This window comes from Portunus trituberculatus, chromosome 31, assembly GCF_017591435.1.
Source record: "Portunus trituberculatus isolate SZX2019 chromosome 31, ASM1759143v1, whole genome shotgun sequence".
In the NCBI taxonomy this organism is placed as follows: domain Eukaryota; kingdom Metazoa; phylum Arthropoda; class Malacostraca; order Decapoda; family Portunidae; genus Portunus; species Portunus trituberculatus.
In genome coordinates, this window is record NC_059285.1 from 1,114,122 (window position 1) to 1,131,083 (window position 16,962).

General features: G+C 44.9%; 1 protein-coding gene across 3 annotated transcripts in view; it reads right to left on the minus strand.

The window, feature by feature from the left end:
• LOC123511482 (cytochrome P450 6j1-like) overlaps nt 1-4,230 on the minus strand; it is a 35,102-nt gene extending 30,872 nt beyond the window's left edge. Inside the window, exons 1-2 of one of the 3 annotated variants that reach the window (XM_045267420.1) lie at nt 4,169-4,230; nt 2,557-2,797 (exon numbers count right to left, since the gene is read on the minus strand). In XM_045267420.1, coding sequence (XP_045123355.1) covers nt 2,557-2,778 — 222 coding nt within the window. In that variant the 5' untranslated portion in view covers nt 2,779-2,797; nt 4,169-4,230. Of the gene's footprint in view, nt 1-2,556; nt 2,817-4,168 lie in introns of all 3 variants that reach the window. The other 2 variants (XM_045267418.1, XM_045267419.1) reach the window with 2 other exon arrangements.
• Nucleotides 4,231-16,962: the final 12,732 nt, after the last annotated feature.

The window sequence follows — 16,962 nt, forward strand, 5'->3', positions numbered from 1 at the left end:
TTAATCTTTCAAATGAACGACCTTTTTTATTGCCTTTGTCTCCTTCATACACAAGAAAAACTGAAAAGAAAACTACGCGTGTTATCCTAAGAGTGATTCTCTGCGTCCTCCTCCTCCTCCTCCTCCTTCTCCTGCTCCTCCTTGGCCATCTCACCTCGCCCCTGCAGTGACCTTGGCTGGTGAGGCGGCAGAGGCTCATACGCTTAATTACTTAGCTTAAAAAAGAACATCTATGTCCAGGCTACGATAAGAATATCAACACTGAACATCGGAGCCCAGATAAGGCCGAAAGTAGACCCAAGATAAGCTGAGAGCACTTGTCACGCACGACGCCCTGCTGACATCCTCATCTTAATTAAATCACCTGTGGATGTTTGCTGAGGTGAGTCTCCATCTAATGTCGCCTGTCTTCGTTAGTTTCTCATTAATGTGTGAGTCTTTAGTATTGCCAGTCTCTCACACACGACCTATGGATTCTTCGTGGCTTTTTGTTTAAGTGAATACAGTTTCATCCTTTTGTGTGCGTATGAAACCACTTCTAGCCAAGGGATGCAAGGGAAGGCTGAGCTGCTATTACGATACCTCTGCCCATACCTCCACTACATTGAAAAGGCTGTAGCTGAAGTGACGCGGGTTTTTAGAGATGTTTTTGTGGTTCCGATCATAGATGAACAAGGTTTTTACATTATGAGTAGGAGAAACAGCCTTGAGAACCCGACTGATCATTCCTGTGGCCTTTGGAAATAGTCGTGGTGAGAGAGAGAGAGAGAGAGAGAGAGAGAGAGAGAGAGAGAGAGAGAGAGAGAGAGAGAGAGAGAGAGCAGAGCGTTTCTGAATAAGGTTCCTAATCCAGGTGGTGCCTCACGTGTTTCTATCGTGAAGTGGGGCAGTCGTTCACTACATGCTGACCAGCGTCCTGATACCGCGTCTTTCATTCCGACCTGGTTCAAGTGGAGCGCTGGGGGGAGGGGGCGAGGGGGCGAGGAATGGATCACCAACGAACACCAACCACCCTCATTAATTATCGAAAAGAGGGTTTGAATATTTGTAATGTGGGTTAGGATAAAGAGCTCCAACAGCGGTCATTAGAACCAACAAGATCATGAAAGTACTCCGAGAAAGCAAGTTATCAATGTCTACAAGAGTCTTTCAAAAGTCTTACATTGCTGACTAGAATGGAAAGCCTCAACAGCTCAGGGAAATACTTCAGAAAATTCCAGTAACTTTTCATCACGTCCTTCAGAAGTCTTTAGCGCGTGGACTTGATTTGGCAGTGTTTAGTATGGATTAGGATGGAAAGACTCAACAATTAAGATCAGAACCTGTTGGCATACGACTAGAACCACGAAAATATACTTTAAAAAATTCCAATAACTTCCAGCCGAGTCTTCTAAATATCTTACAATGTGGGTGACGTAATGCACACAACCCATCCCCATTACCATCCACATTGCCAAGGCTTGTACTCTCAAATACTTCTGCGCTTCACCTCCACTATTTCAAAAGGCTTTATTTCAATTGACACGAGTTATTTCAAGGTGATTTTATAGTTTTAGAGTCAGAATGACAAGATTTCTACATTATTAACTGGAGAAACACTCTTGAAAATCCCGCTATTCATCTCTGTGGCCCTGGAAAATAATCGCGGTGAAAGAACAAAGCGTTTCTGAGTACTGGCCCAACTGTCACCCTCATCCACAAACCTATTTCAGTCTTTTCTAACGTCGTATTGTACCATTACTCGCTCCACTCCGCTGCACTAGTTCGCGAGCCTGTTGTCAGTGCTGAGTCTACGGTGGGCTTAAAGAAAAACCTATACAAATTTGGAGAATATGGAGCTAGGTAGAGGCATGTTTTCCATAGGGACTGCCACATGTATAGGCCTGATATGTTCCTGCAGCTTCTAAAATTTTGTTAGGTTCTTATGCTCTTATCTCTCATTTGTCTGACGTAAACCCATTGCTAAGAACACTAATCTGATGGTCCACTCAAGAACACTCTCTCTCTATCTCCACTGTTAAATAGGCACCCAAGCCCGTGTCAAGGCAGCATCCAGGTCAGCTCGCACCCCACGCCTTCCCACAGATGCCACCTCATGTGCTGTGCTACATAGGTCGTTCGGTACTGGCTGTGTGTGTGTGTGTGTGTGTGTGTGTGTGTGTGTGTGTGTGTGTGTGTGTGTGTGTAGTAGTAGTAGTAGTAGTAGTAGTAGTAGTAGTAGTAGTAGCAGTAGTAGTAGAGTATCATTATTACTATTATTATTATTATTATTAGTAGTAGTAGTAGTAGTAGTAGTAATAGTAGCAGCAGCAGCAGCAGCAGCAGCAGTAGTAGTAGTAGTAGTAGTAGTAGTAGTAGTAGTAGTAGTAGTAGTAGTAGTATTGTAGTAGTAGTAGTAGTAATAACAGTAGCAACAACAAAGACAACAACAACAACAACAACAACAACAACAACAACAACAACAACAACAACAACACACCCATCAGCACCATCACCACCACTACCACCACCACCACAGCACACCTCCGCACACCACACACCTCCGCACCTCCCCACCTCAGTGAATGGCCTGGTGAGCCCCATGCGTGAGAGGGTGTGTCCGACCAGCAGCGGGGCGGGGGGGCAGGGCACGCCACGCTGCTGCCAGTGCTGGTGACGCTGCCGAAGGTATCGCAGGACCAGGAGGCAGCATGACACCACCAGCACACACGTCACCGCCACCGTCACACACTCCACTCTGGGTCCCGCTGCTTCCGTCACTGTCACGTGTTCTCCCATCTCGACTTCTCAAGGCAGACTAATGAGGAAACTGTAAGCTGGTATCAGAAATGCACGAAAAAGTGAAGGAAAAATTAAAAGAAACTCGTAAGCTAATTTAACAACATGAGAAAAGTGTCAGTCTCAGGTGGAAACACACACACACACACACACACACACACACACACACACACACACACACACACACACGCACACAGAGTTTTGCGGTTTCATCACTGAGGCTTATACCAAGTTAGAGTACTCGTATTTTCAGCTTTACGTGTGTCTTGCGTGGCGTTAACGTTATCCGGGAGAGCGAGTGTTGGCCTTGGCCGGGTCCGCCTCTCAACCCTTTAGAACAAAACAACTTGCTGGGACTTGAATTACTGGACTGATGCAAGAGATGCGTACAATCCACGGAAGAGAGAGAGAGAGAGAGAGAGAGAGAGAGAGAGAGAGAGAGAGAGAGAGAGACGATTGCCACAAGAAATGTACAAGGAAAGGATAGAGAGACAGTGACAGCGTAGCAGATTAACCCCTTCAGTACTGGGACGCATTTTTACCTTGAGTTTTTGCTGTGATTAGACAATATTACTACATTAGGAAGAATCTATGGAGGTCAGCAGATAAATGGCCACAGTCTTCACTAATTCAATCCTTACATAAGTTTCTGAAGCTGTATAAAATCACCAAATAGTAACCAGAATGAATATGGAAACGCATCATGGTGCTGAATAGATTAGGAGTAGTGACTGGTGCAAGGACATGGTTGTGTAATGCCAATGAATGAAAAACGGCTGTGAATGCATGAATAGTGACACTCGCCCAAGTCTCAAAGGTAGGCTGCCCAACATCTGGCCTAAAAGTGCTCTTCCTGCACCACACCCGCGGGAATGTCGTGCCCGGGGTGTTGGGTAGGTCATGGATGAGTGGGCTGACCTCCACAGGCACTAGAGGGCTGACTGGCTCAATGGGAAGGGTGAGTGAGGGCAAACTAAGCCTACTCCTCATTATATAGTTAGGAAAAATGCTCTTCACTCCTCGCTGTGGTATGTGTGTGTGTGTGTGTGTGTGTGTGTGTCCCGATGCTTGTCTGACCTGACCTGACCTGACATTGTGTGGCCTCAGCGGGTGCCCTGTGTGTGACCTGTGGGCCGCAGTGCACCATTAAACCTGAGTCTCTGCATGTTTAGCCTTGTCCCTCGTGTAGGTGTAGCGTCACTTGCATCACCTGTGTCACCTGTGTAAACGAGACTCACCTGCGGCAGATATGTACTATGTCACCTGCATACTGTATCAAATGTATCCCGTGTCTCTTGCATCACCTCTATCCCTGTATGACTTGAGCATAGCGTCACCTGCACCACCTGTCCCACCTGCCCACTGTGTCACCTGTGTCGACGTGGCTCACCTGTGTCACGGAAAGCTTCACTTGGAGGCGATGACCTTCCCGCTGGGCCGCTGAGTCTCAACTGTGTGATGGCAGGCCGGGCAGGTGGTGTGGTGGGTGGCGTGTGGTGTGGAGGCACCCTGCGAGATTGTGGCACCGTGACGTCAGCGCACAGGTGGCTCACGCTGTGCTGACACGCTGACCACGCCCCCCCCTCCTTCTACTGCGGCTGTTGCGTCACTGTCTTGGTGATGTGTGTGTGTGTGTGTGTGTGTGTGTGTGTGACGTGACTGTCCGTGATGTGATGTGATGTGATGTGATGTCTTAGGAGCTTGTGTCCGTGATAAAATGAAGTGTGGTGTGCTGTGGTGTGGTATAATGTGGTGTGGTGTGGTGTGGTGTGATGTGGTGTGGTATGGTGTGGTGTGATGTGGTGTGGTGTGGTGTGGCGTGATGTGACGTGATATAGTCTCGTCATGTCATGTGATGTGTTGTCTTGGTAGTGAAAAGTGTTCGTGATGTGATGTGTGTGATGTGACGTGACGTGATGTAGTGTGATGTGATGTGATGCGACGTGATGTGATGTGACGTGATGTGATGTGATGTGATGTGATGTGATGTGATGTGATGTGATGTGATGTGATGTGATGTGACGTGATGTGATGTGATGTGACGTGATGTGATGTGATGTGATGTGATGTGATGTGATGTGACGCGATGTGATGTGACGTGACGTGATGTGATGTGATGTGATGTGATGTGATGTTACGTGATGTGATGTACTGTGAGTCAATTATGCTCAAATGTTACAAATATTCCTCTTTCTTTCATTCTGTGTGTTTATCTTTCTTTCTTTCTCTCTTTTCATCATCATCATCATCATCATCATCATCATCATCATCATCATCTTCTTCTTCTTCTTCTTCTTCTTCTTCTTCTTATTATTATTATTATTATTATTATTATTATTATTATTATTATTATTATTACTGTTATGCATTTTTTCATTTATTTTCCATTATTTATCTTATTTATTCAATCATTTTCTTCTTTTTCTTACATCGTCTCCTCTTAACGCTACTATTCTATCCGTCTACTCACCCATCCATTCATCCACCTATCTGTTTGCCCTTCTCCGTACTGTTTACGATCATCTCTCCATCACCACGCAGGAAGGAAAGGAAAAAGCCAACCAGCCAGTCAGCCAGCCATACATTCACTCACCTAGCCACCCACTCACCCACTCACTCACTCACCCAACCAACCAGCCAGCCAGCCAGCCAGTCACCCAGCCAACTAGCCAGTCTGTCACCCACCCACCCAACCAGTCAATCAAGCAGTCAGCCAGTCAGTCACCCAGACAAGCAACAAGTCACCCAACCAGTCAGCCAGCCAACCACCCACCCAGTCACCCATCCACCCAGGCAACCAGTCACCCACCCATCCAGTCAGCCAGCCAGCCAGCCAGCCAGTCAGCAGAGAGGAAGGAGGGAAGGCAGGGTGGTGTTCGTGTCTCGGCTCCCTGGCAGATGGTCACTGGGATCGCGGCGCCGTTGGTAACACATGGGGGGCACGTGAAGGTGTTATCAGTGTTATGTGATGAGCAGGGGAAGAGTTGTCAAGAGCTGTCAACCTGGCCAATGTGTGTGTGTGTGTGTGTGTGTGTGTGTGTGTGTGTGTGTGTGTGTGTGTGTGTGTGTGTGTGTGCGTGCGTGTGTGGTGTGTGGATGCTTGCAATGGACTTTTTGTGAAACGTTTATAGATACTAAGGATTCAGATGCACATCGAGTGGACACACACACACACACACACACACACACACACACACACACACACACACACACATGATTAAGAATTTCATCTACGTATGAAAAGATAATTCTCTCTCTCTCTCTCTCTCTCTCTCTCTCTCTCTCTCTCTCTCTCTCTCTCTCTCTCTCTCTCTCTCTCTCTCTCTCTCTCTCTCTCACACACACACACACACACACACACACACACACACACACACACACACACACACACACACACACACACACACACACACACACACACATTTACTATCATATTTTTACTCTTCTTAGGCTCTCTACGATAGAAGTGTTATCATTCTGGGGTCACAGGCGTCCATGACCAGCAGATTGGGTACTTTGGAGGCAAGAGAGAGAGAGAGAGAGAGAGAGAGAGAGAGAGAGAGAGAGAGAGAGAGAGAGAGAGAGAGAGAGAGAGAGAGAGAGAGAATGACCACGCCACCGCTCCATGCATTCATTTTATTCCCCCTGTCTATTTCTCTTTCTCATTCTCCTTTCTTTTTTTCTCTCTCTTTAATTTTTTTGGGGGAGGGAAACTCGAGAAACGCCCCTTTTCTTTCCAGTTTCACTATTATTTTTCTTTTTATTCTTGCTATTCTTGGTACTGTTGTTCTTGTCCTCCTCTACCTCCTCCTCCTCCTCCTCCTCCTCCTCAATGTAATCTATCTTTCACCAGTATCTTGCAAAGTGATATGGACTTCGGCCCTATCAGTTTTATCGAAACGTGACGGTGCCCAGTAGCGAGGACAGGCAAGCGTATCACTAGGTTGCCCTCTGAATCTCCCCCTTGATCCTCTATGTGAACCTCCATCACTAGCGTTCTCCTTTTATATTCTTCGTTTGGTGTGCGTGGTCCGTCTGTGCGTCTTTGTGTTTCTGCGTGTCTACCGAGTTCCCAGTGTCTTGTTCTCTCATGTCCCCTTCTCTTTGTCATTCCCAGCTCTATACACTCCTATCTTACTTCTTATTGCTACTCTATGTCATGTACTTGGTTTCTTTCTCTCTCTCTCTCTCTCTCTCTCTCTCTCTCTCTCTCTCTCTCTCTCTCTTTTTCTGTCCCTCCTGTCGCCTTGAGTGTGTTGTGTAGAGTTCTCAGCGTCTTGTTCTCCAGTACCCGGTCTTGTGTGCGTGTCATCTCCACCTCTATCCAGTCGTATCTTGTTCCTTGCCCCTCGTAGCGTAATTTACTTGGTCTCTCCTCTTTTTCTAGCCTTTCTTTTCTCCTTGAGTGCGTTGTGTCGAGTTCCCAGTATCTTGTTCTCCAATACCGAGTCTCGTTCACCTGTCAGCTTAACATCCATTCAGTACTGGACTCATTTTTACTTTGAGTTTTGGGTGTGATTAGACGATTTTATTGACATTAGGAAGGGTCTATGGAGGTCGAAAGATTAATGCCACAGTCTTCACTATCCTAATCCTACATGGGTTTCGGAAGCTGTATAAAATCACCAAATAGTAAGTAGAATGAATATGGAAACGCGTCATGGTGCTTAACGCCTTCAATACGATGACGTATTTCTATATTTAATTTGCTTAGTATTTGATGATTTTGTACAGCTTCAGAAACTTATGTGGGGGATTAAAATAGTGAAGACAGTGGCTATTAACCTTATGACCTCCACAGACCCTTCTTAATGTCAATAAAAATGGTCTAATCGTACATAAATCTCAAGGTAAAAATGTGTCCCAGTACTGAAGGGGTTAAGGGGTGTTAGTTCTCCATTCAGTACTGTTTTGTTACTTGTTCCTCCTTATGAATTTGCGTGTCGTGTCTGCCAGTTCCCAGCATCTTCCCTCGTGCCCTGTCTCGTGCGTTTGTCACCTCAGCTTCCATGCATTTGCTTTTGGTTGGTGTGTTTTTTGGTGAGTGTCCAGGTTACTGATTCATATGTCAGAGTTGGCAGTGTTGTGGCAAAGGTTGTCGAGTAGTTTTGTGAGTGTTTGCTGTCAGATTAATGGTTAGAGATACTCAGGTGGGTTTTTTTCTAACTTACCAAATGGATATTACTTACGTCTTGACTGGAAAGTGTTTGTGATACGCCGCTATCAGAAGAATAACACTTACATCATCTCGCGTCTCCTTAACTTGATGATGACAATTACATGGTGTCAATGGTGCGTCTCTTTGAACAATCAGTATTTAATATCTAATGTAATATTCGTGCACAAACATATTATATTGTATCTTTATTCTATATGTGGTGGCCCAGTCGGAGAACCCCCTCCCCCCACACACACATATGAACTATCTCGTGAACCATCTAAGTACAATATCAATTTCATATATTCTCACACAATTAATATTCAGAAATGACTTCGCTAGAATAGAAAGTGACAAGTCTAAACAGGCAGGTATGTTTGAGAGAGGAACCTCCCAGTGTAGGCCTGATGGCTTCTTGCATGCAGCTTCCTTTATTTTTTTATATTCGTCCTTGAAAACACTGTAAACGATGTCAGCGTCACAGCGACTCACGTGTTCCCTCACCAGCACTCACTGCAAAACTTTCCCGTGTTGGATCCTCGCTACCCGGCCAGCCACCCCACCCCAGCACGCGTCAACCCCTTCACCCGCAGGTCAGGTGGCGGAGGACGGCTTTTGATGTGGTGGTCCGTTCATATCTCGGCTGTAAAAAGTTTGTTGTGTCGAAATAGTGGTTCACTTCACTTTTTCTGCCACCCTTTGCTACGGAGTCATTCACCCGAGCTTCTGTGAATGACCGGCCGCATGTTCTGAGTGTGTTCTTTCAGCTGGTGACACTGGCGGGAATGTGGGATTTACGTGTGTTTCTGATAGTGTTGCTCTTTAGTGTTGTCTTCCTCTTGTTAGTAGAATAATGGGGATATGCTCCGTTGGTTAGATAGGATGGTTGGTTGGTTGGATGACTGGTTGATTAGTTAGTTAGATTGTTAGTTAGTTAGCTCTCATACATTTGTCATTGTTGTTGTTGGTGTTGTTGTTATTCTGCGTCGACACGCTTGGGCAGAACAAGGCAGCTAGACCCTCTCCCTTTACGACAAAACCATCGCCTCGCCTTGTCTCTTTGTAAATCACTTCCACTATTTCCTAACGTGCTGCCTCCATTAACTTGAACTGGAGGAACGATACCATACTACCACCACCACCACCACCACCACTAGCACAACCACCACCATCACCACCACCACCACTACTACCACAATCCTCCCCAAAGCCTGTCTCTCCTCAGCGCCTGCAGTGCCTCGCCTGGTGTTTGGGTCGCTGCCTGGGGAAATTGTTCACAAGTACCATAAAATCTTGCACTATTGGCCCAGGTTGTATTGGATTCCTTGCTAATGGCGCCTTGGTGTGCGTGGTGCGTTAAGGTGAGGGGGTGTGAGCTAGGGGGGCTATAGAGGTGGTGGGAGGTTTTTTTTTTGTGTTAACTGGGAGGGGTACACAGAGCTGCTCATCCTCACCGTCCACTTAATTAGCCTACGTGTGGAAGGTTGAGTGAGAGCAGGGCAGCTTTACCTGGTCTTACGTGTACGGATATTGTTTCAGGTGTGTTATCATCATCATTATTATTATTATCATCATCTTTATTGTTATTATTATTGTTATTATTATTATCTTTATTATTATTATTATTACTATTATTATTATCATTATTATTATTATTATTAATATTATTATTATCAGCGTTGTTGAGACTGGTCAGGTGTGCACTCGAGGTAGGTAACTGGAGAATGAGCAGTAGTAGTTGTACAGGTGGTAGTAGTAGTAGTAGTAGTAGTAGTAGTAGTAGTAGTAGTAGTAGTAGTAATAGTAGTAGTAGTAGTAGTAGTAGTAGTAGTAGTAGTAGTAGTAGTAGTAGTAGTAGTAGTAGTAGTAGTAGTAGTAGTAGTAGTAGTAGTAGTAGTAGTAGTAGTAGTAGTAGTAGTAGTAGTAGTAGTAGTAGTAGTAGTAGTAGCAGTAGTAGTAGTACAGGTGTTCTGGGGCGTCGTGTGGCCTTGGAGAACGCTTTACCGGCACGCTGATTACAATAAAACCACCACCACCACCACCACCACCACCGGGACAGCCACTCACGTACTGTCCTCATTAACCTTTTGCCTCACACTGCACCTCAACGCGTCTGTATCCGAGATCTTTACTGGGTCAACAAAGCGAGGGTATAGCAAGCGTGCCTCCTCTTAGCCTACTAATGGTGTTGATAAGATTCCACAGTTTATTTATTCATCAATCTATTTCTTTATGTATGTCTATCAATCTATATTTCCAATCGTCTATTTTGTCTATCTATTTGTGTGTTTTTTTTTTGTTCCTTAATCGCTAATCAAACAACACTACAAGTACTAAAATGGTCTGTTGCATGTTTGTCCGCCATGTTTTGACAGACTCTCATTATTTCTCAAGCCTGCCTCCTCTTAGCAATAGAGTACTATAATGCATGGTGTTGATAAAATTCCACAGTTTATTTATTTATCTATCTATTTATCTATTTGTCTATCTATTTGTGCTTTTTGTCCCTTAATCGCAAATCAAACTACACTACAGTTACTAAAATGGTCAGTTGTTTCTCGGCCATGCTTTGACAGACTCATCATTTCTCAGTCACAAGGTCGCCTCACTCCACGATCTCTGCACAACACTGTGATCGCTCCTCGGCAACACAGTAATATCAGGAAATAAGGAAGAAGATAATAATTCTACAGAGGTCAGAAGAAGAAGAAAATATTACAGGCCAATTGCTTTCGTTTTCAAAATCAAGAGATACAAGAGAAGAAGGAAACGGTGTACGAAATGTGGAGAAAGAGAGAAAAATCAGCGGAAGAACTTGTTGGAAGGAGCAGAGCAAGATTGAAACATGAGGGAGGCGTCGATATAAAGGCAAAGCTTTCCCCAACTACACCTGACCTGACCTGACCTGACCTCACCTCACCTGACACACTATTTCCAAACTTCATAACCACTTATAATTTTTTTTTTTTTTCCTGATATCTATTTTGACTATGTATGGACTGGCACCTCCACTGGGCCCTCTTTTAGCTTCTTGCTGTTCCCTTGGCCGGAACCTCTTCATAAACAAAACATCGCATATTAATCCTAAACACAGCGGCATGTATTAACTTTTTCACAGACAATTCCAGTGGGCCCTTTTTTTCTAATATTGAATTTTTTGCCCTTGGTAGTTCTCCCTCTTACATAAAAAAAAGAAACAGCTCAATTTTTTTCAGTCAACATAAATCTCATTTGAGTGTGTGTCTACTAAACATGCACTCTAGTCTTTAACCCCTTCAGTACCATGACGTGTTTCCATATTCATTCTGCTTACTATCTGGTGATTCTATACAGCTTCAAAAACTTATGTGGGTGATTAGAATAGTGAAGACTCTGGCCATAGACACTTTCTAATGTCAATATCGTCTAATCACACCCAAAACTCACGGTAAAAATGCGTCCCAGTACTGAAGTAGTTAATGGTTATCGTACTTTTGATAATATTCTCCTCGTTACATCACCGTCACTCATTATGTAAAGCTGAGGTGTTCGTGTGAGTGCCGTAGACTTCTGCCGCGGTGTGGTGGATGGTGGCGTGCCAGTCTCGAGGGGCACGAGGACATGGTGGCGAGCTGTGGTTCACTTACTAGCAAAAGTCTGTAACTGAAGTGACACGGTACGGTTCACAGTCACGTGGTACTGGGGCGGACGGTACTCAAGGTACTATAGTCCTCAGGTCAAACACATTAGCCTGAATGTAAAAGGATCTGGAATTCCTTATACCTGCTTCTATATTTCCATCTTCCTTCGACCTGAACTCATTAAGAGGGAGGTTTGAAGGCATTTATCCCCTTCCTTTGGCTAACTCCCTCGGACCTGCTCGGGGACTAGCATCTGAATGGGCCTTTTTTGCTCAATCGTGTTTGTTACCCTGGCCCGCAGATTTCCCGCCTTGCTACCAAAAAGGCACTATAGACTCAGACATCTGGACTCCAAGCTTCGAGAAGGCAGCATATGGATCAGCACACGCCAATATGATGCTTGTCAACCCATCCACTACCTACTTAGCAAACACAGATTACAGTCACTGGCCGGGTTACGCGAGGAACGATGTAACACGGCCTCTGAAACTCGTAGCAGGGTAGAGCAAGACATATAGTGGGGCGCTGAGGACGAGACTTCCCTCCTCTCCCCGCCCCGGACGCTCAGCTGTTACCCGCCTAATGTTGGTCCGTTCTGGGCGTTTTGTGCGGGTTTATGGAGCGGCGAAGGAGGCTCACGGAGAGTTATGGTGCTTGTGCTTCCCCCTGGCCGCGATGACGGGCCACTCGGGTGTGCTGAGAGAGAGAGAGAGAGAGAGAGAGAGAGAGAGAGAGAGAGAGAGAGAGAGAGGGGATGAGGGGAAAAGGCGACTTATAAAAGAAGTAAAAAATTGAGGTAACAAAAATAACACACACACACACACACACACACACACACACACACACACACACACACACACACACACACACACACACACGGTATAGGGTGCAGTGTTCCCAGTAATCAGTTTACCTTCAAGTTTCTGGCGGAGTCTTTCTCGGACGTTGTCGAAGAGTGTTGACGGGGAAGGGGGGAGGGAGGGAGGGGTGTGGAAGGGCAAGGTGGTGAGGGACGGGAGAAGGGAAGGTGGCTCTCCTGATGATTGTGAAGGACCCTCATTATCTCTCTCTCTCTCTCTCTCTCTCTCTCTCTCTCTCTCTCTCTCTCTCTCTCTCTCTCTCTCTCTCTCTCCCTCCTTTTCCTTCACCCCGTAAGCTAACCATTTACACATCCTTTAATTCTTTGTCCTTCGTCGAGTAGTCATTCTTTTACTTATCCTGTTTTGTGCAGTGAAATCTTCGCCATCGCATCATCTGAGGTGCTGAAGGGGACCTCTCTAAATCAAGCCTTCCTCTGCTATTTGGCTCATCTCTCATTGATCACTGACCACTGTGGCATATTTTCTCACACTCTGCGGCCAACTCCGAACACTATTGTGGCTAAAAAGAGTAAAAATTTAATCTTTTCATTCCATTCTGTTTGTTAGCGGCTGATACAGATTTCGGCTCATCTCTCATTGATCACTGACCACTGTTGTTTATATCATTCTGTGGCCAATTCCGAACATTATTGTGGCTAAAAATTGCAAAAAAAAAAAAAACTATTATCTTCATCCTATTCTGTCTATTACTGGCTAATATAAATTTCGGCTCATCTCTCATTGATCCCCGACCACTGTGGCACATTTTCTATCACTCTGTGGCCAACTCCGAACATTGTTGTGGCTAAAAAAAGGTTAAAATCTGTTCTCTTCAATCCGTTCTGTCTGCTAACGGCTGGTACAGATTTTGGCTCATCTCTCACTGACCCGTAACCACTGCGGCACATTTCCTTTCACTCTGTTGCCAACTCTGAACACTATTGTGGCTGAAAATGGTAAAAATATATTCTCTTCAATCCGTTCTGTCTGTTACCGGCTGATACAGGTTTTGGCTCGTCTCTCATTGATCACTAACTCAACTGTCGCACATTTTCTATCACTCTGCGGCCAACTCCGAATACTATTGTGGCTAAAAATTGTAAAAAAATACTATTATCTTCATCTTATTCTGTCTTTTAGCTGCTGATACAGATTTCATAGACTGCTTTACGTGGTGTGAATCTTTCTGAGCATCGCGGTGAAACGGTGAAGCTTTGATCCGGAACATGTGAAGTCGGTTAAAGGAAACAGTCAAGTCATTTTCAGTAGCTTAACTTGACTGACCTTGGCACTTTTTGTTTGGTTGTGCTAGTCATGTTCGTTATCCGGGAGTTCGTTATCCGGGAGTTCGTAAGCCGGGAGTTCGTAAACAGGGGGTTTTGTAAGCTGGAAGTTCGTAAGCAAGGAGTTCGTAAGCTGGGGGGTTCGTAAGCTGGAGTTCGTAAGATGTGAATTCTTAAGCAGGGAGTTCGTAAGGCGTCGTTCGTAAGCTAGGTGGTTCGTAAGCTGGGGTTTCATAAGCTGGAGGTTCGTAAGCAAGGAGTTCGTAAGCTGGGGATTCGTAAAGGAGACAGTTCGTAAGCTGTGCGATCAGAGAGGGTTTGCTTAACACTGCCTGAGGGAAGCATAGAGAGACAGGGTGGTATATTAAAGGATGACATTAGAAAGTCACGTGTTTATTTACTTGTGTTTTTTCATGTTTGTGGTCCGTTAAGTGCGTCTTGATACACAGTTGCTAATGTTGTTGGTGTTAACCCTTTCAGTATGAGGACGTGTTTTCATATTTGTTCTGGTTACTATTTGATGACTTTATACAGCTTCAGAAAATTGCATGGGGATTAGAATAGTCAAGACTCTGGCTACTAATCTTTTGACCTCCATAGACCCTTCCTAATGTGAATAGAATTAGTCTAATCACACCCAAAACTCAAGGTAAAAATGCGCCCCAGTACTGAAGGAGTTAATAGTGTTGGCCTTTGTTCTTTTCCTTCTTTTTGTCTTCTACTTGTTCTTGTTCTTGTTCTGCTATTTTTCTATTCTTTTTTTTTTTTCTCTTCTTCTTCTTCTTCTTCTTCTTCTTCTTCTTCTTCTTTCTCATGATCTACAAACAACATATATAGGAAGGGCATGAAGATCTACTACTGTTTGTCTTCTTTTGAGTTCCTTTGTATCCCTCCTCCTCCTCCTCCTCCTCCTCCTCCTCCTCCTCCTCCTCCTCCCAATTCTACACATCCTCTTCCCATTTTTATAATCCATGAAAGTCTTCTTTCCAATACTCTTCTGCTCCTTTTTCTTTTCTTTTTTTTCAAACGCTTCATCTTACCCTCCGTTTTCTTCCTTTATTTTTTTTCATTCCTGTGTTGAATTGTTACGAAACTCAGAGTGAAGGAGGGAGGGAGGGAGGGATGGGATGGGCGAGGCGGGGCGGGGCAAGGCGGGGCGGGGCGGGGCGAGGCGGGGAGGAGCGGGGCGAGGCAGGAAGGAGCGGGTCGAGGCTGGGCGAGGCGGATCAGTAGGAGATAGAAGAACCAGACTTTAGTTCACGTACTGGTGGCACTTTTGGGGAGGTTGGGACTCACACACACACACACACACACACACACACACGCAGCCCATCAAACGGTTCTGAGTCCTTTGTAGTTGGTATTGCAAGACGCTGATTGAATTGTCAAGTGTGTGTGTGTGTGTGTGTGTGTGTGTGTGTGTGTGTGTGTGTGTGTGTGTGTGTGTGTTGGAATGAGGCAAGAGATAAAATTAGGAGAGGCAAGTTGAGTAAACAAGTCAAAGCTGAGAGAGAGAGAGAGAGAGAGAGAGAGAGAGAGAGAGAGAGAGAGAGAGAGAGAGAGAGAGAGAAGCTGGAGGAAAAGAGGAAAAAGGTACTTAAAGCCAAGAAGAAGAAGAAGAAGAAGAAGAAAAAGAAGAAGAAATTCGAGGAAACAGCTAACGAGTGACGCAGAAAAGAAAGGAAAATAAAGATAAATAAATAAATAAAAGTGAAGAGAGAAAAACTAAGTAACAGCATTTCATTTTTCTTTTTTTCTTTGAGAGGGAAATATTTCACAATCACACCTTCCTCTCCTCCTCCTCCTCCTCCTCCTCCTCCTCCTCCTCCTCCTCTTCCTCCAGCGTCGTGCAGAGTTTTATAAATGGTGGAGTGTTGACCTAAAACAGAAAGGCTCGAGATCACTTTGTTTACCTGCTGCCTATCCTCCTGTCTTCCCCTCTCCCCCTCCACCCGCCCGCCCAGCTGTCCGTTAGTCCAGCCCTCCACCTTCCTGTTTCCCTGTCTGTCCATTATTCTGTCCGTTAACTTCACCGTTTTGTCTGTCTGTTTGTGTCTACTCCTCTGTTTCATCTGTCTGTTTGTCTCCTGGTGTGTTTGTTTATGTGTTTGTTTGTTTACCTTCGTCCGTGTTTGTCTCATTTTGTCCTTTTCCTTCTCTGTGACTGTCTGTCTATCTTTCCTTTCTTGCGGGGTGTCTGTGTTTCTGTTTGTCTGTCTTTGTATTTGTATCTCTCTCTCTCTCTCTCTCTCTCTCTCTCTCACGGTAAGAAGTGTTTTGGGTTGAGGAACACAAAGGGAACTCGCTTTGACTACTCGCCCAGAACCTTCCTTCACTTCAGAGTATTTAAATGTTCGTAATGATCGCGGCTGCAGTGCGTCTTGTGTCTTGTCTCGCTTTCCCTGTCCCGTGTTGTGTGTATTTAGAAACGCTCTGTTCTCTCACCAAGGCTATTTTCAAAGGCCACACAAATGAGAAGCTGGCTTGTCAAGACTGTTTCTCCTTTTAACCTTTTTCAGTACTAAGACGGAGTTTTACCTTGAGATTTGTGTACGATTAGACCATTTTATTGACATTATGAAGGGTTTATGAAGGTCAGATGATTAAAGGTCAGAGTCTTCACTATTTTAGTCCCCCACATAAGTTTCCGAAGCTGTATAAAATCGCCAAATAGTAATCAGAGTGAATATGGAAACGAGTTATGGTACTGAAGAGGTTAATAATGCAGAAATCTTGTCAGTCTGTCACTAGGATACGAAAAAAAGATTAAAAAGAACCTAGTCGTTTGAAAGTAGTGAAGGCACCGCCAGAAGACTTTCAGAATATAGTCGTAAGTGTGAGTGAAACCGGTGTTGCCTCTCTTAATGGAGGTGTGGCTGTCCCGCCTTTGTCCCTCACGGCGTGGCGGCAGCGCTGCTCACAAAGAAATGCGCCAGAACACCAAAGAAATACAAAGGATACAATATCAGGGAATGGAGGTGGAGAGACTAACAGACAGACAGACAGGCAGACAGACAGACAGACAAATCATCGCTTGAGTGAAAATTCTTCCTTGGAATACCAATACGAAGAGTGAGCAGCGTTTTCTGTTCATGTGGATCAGGAAATATCATTAATCTAGCTCCTTTTGAGTTAGTAATCGTTGTGTGTGTGTGTGTGTGTGTGTGTGTGTGTGTGTGTGTGTGTGTGTGTGTGTGTGTGTGTGTTTCAATTAGGATGCAGAACCCTTGTTAAACTATTGTGCCAATGAGAAAAAAAACTAG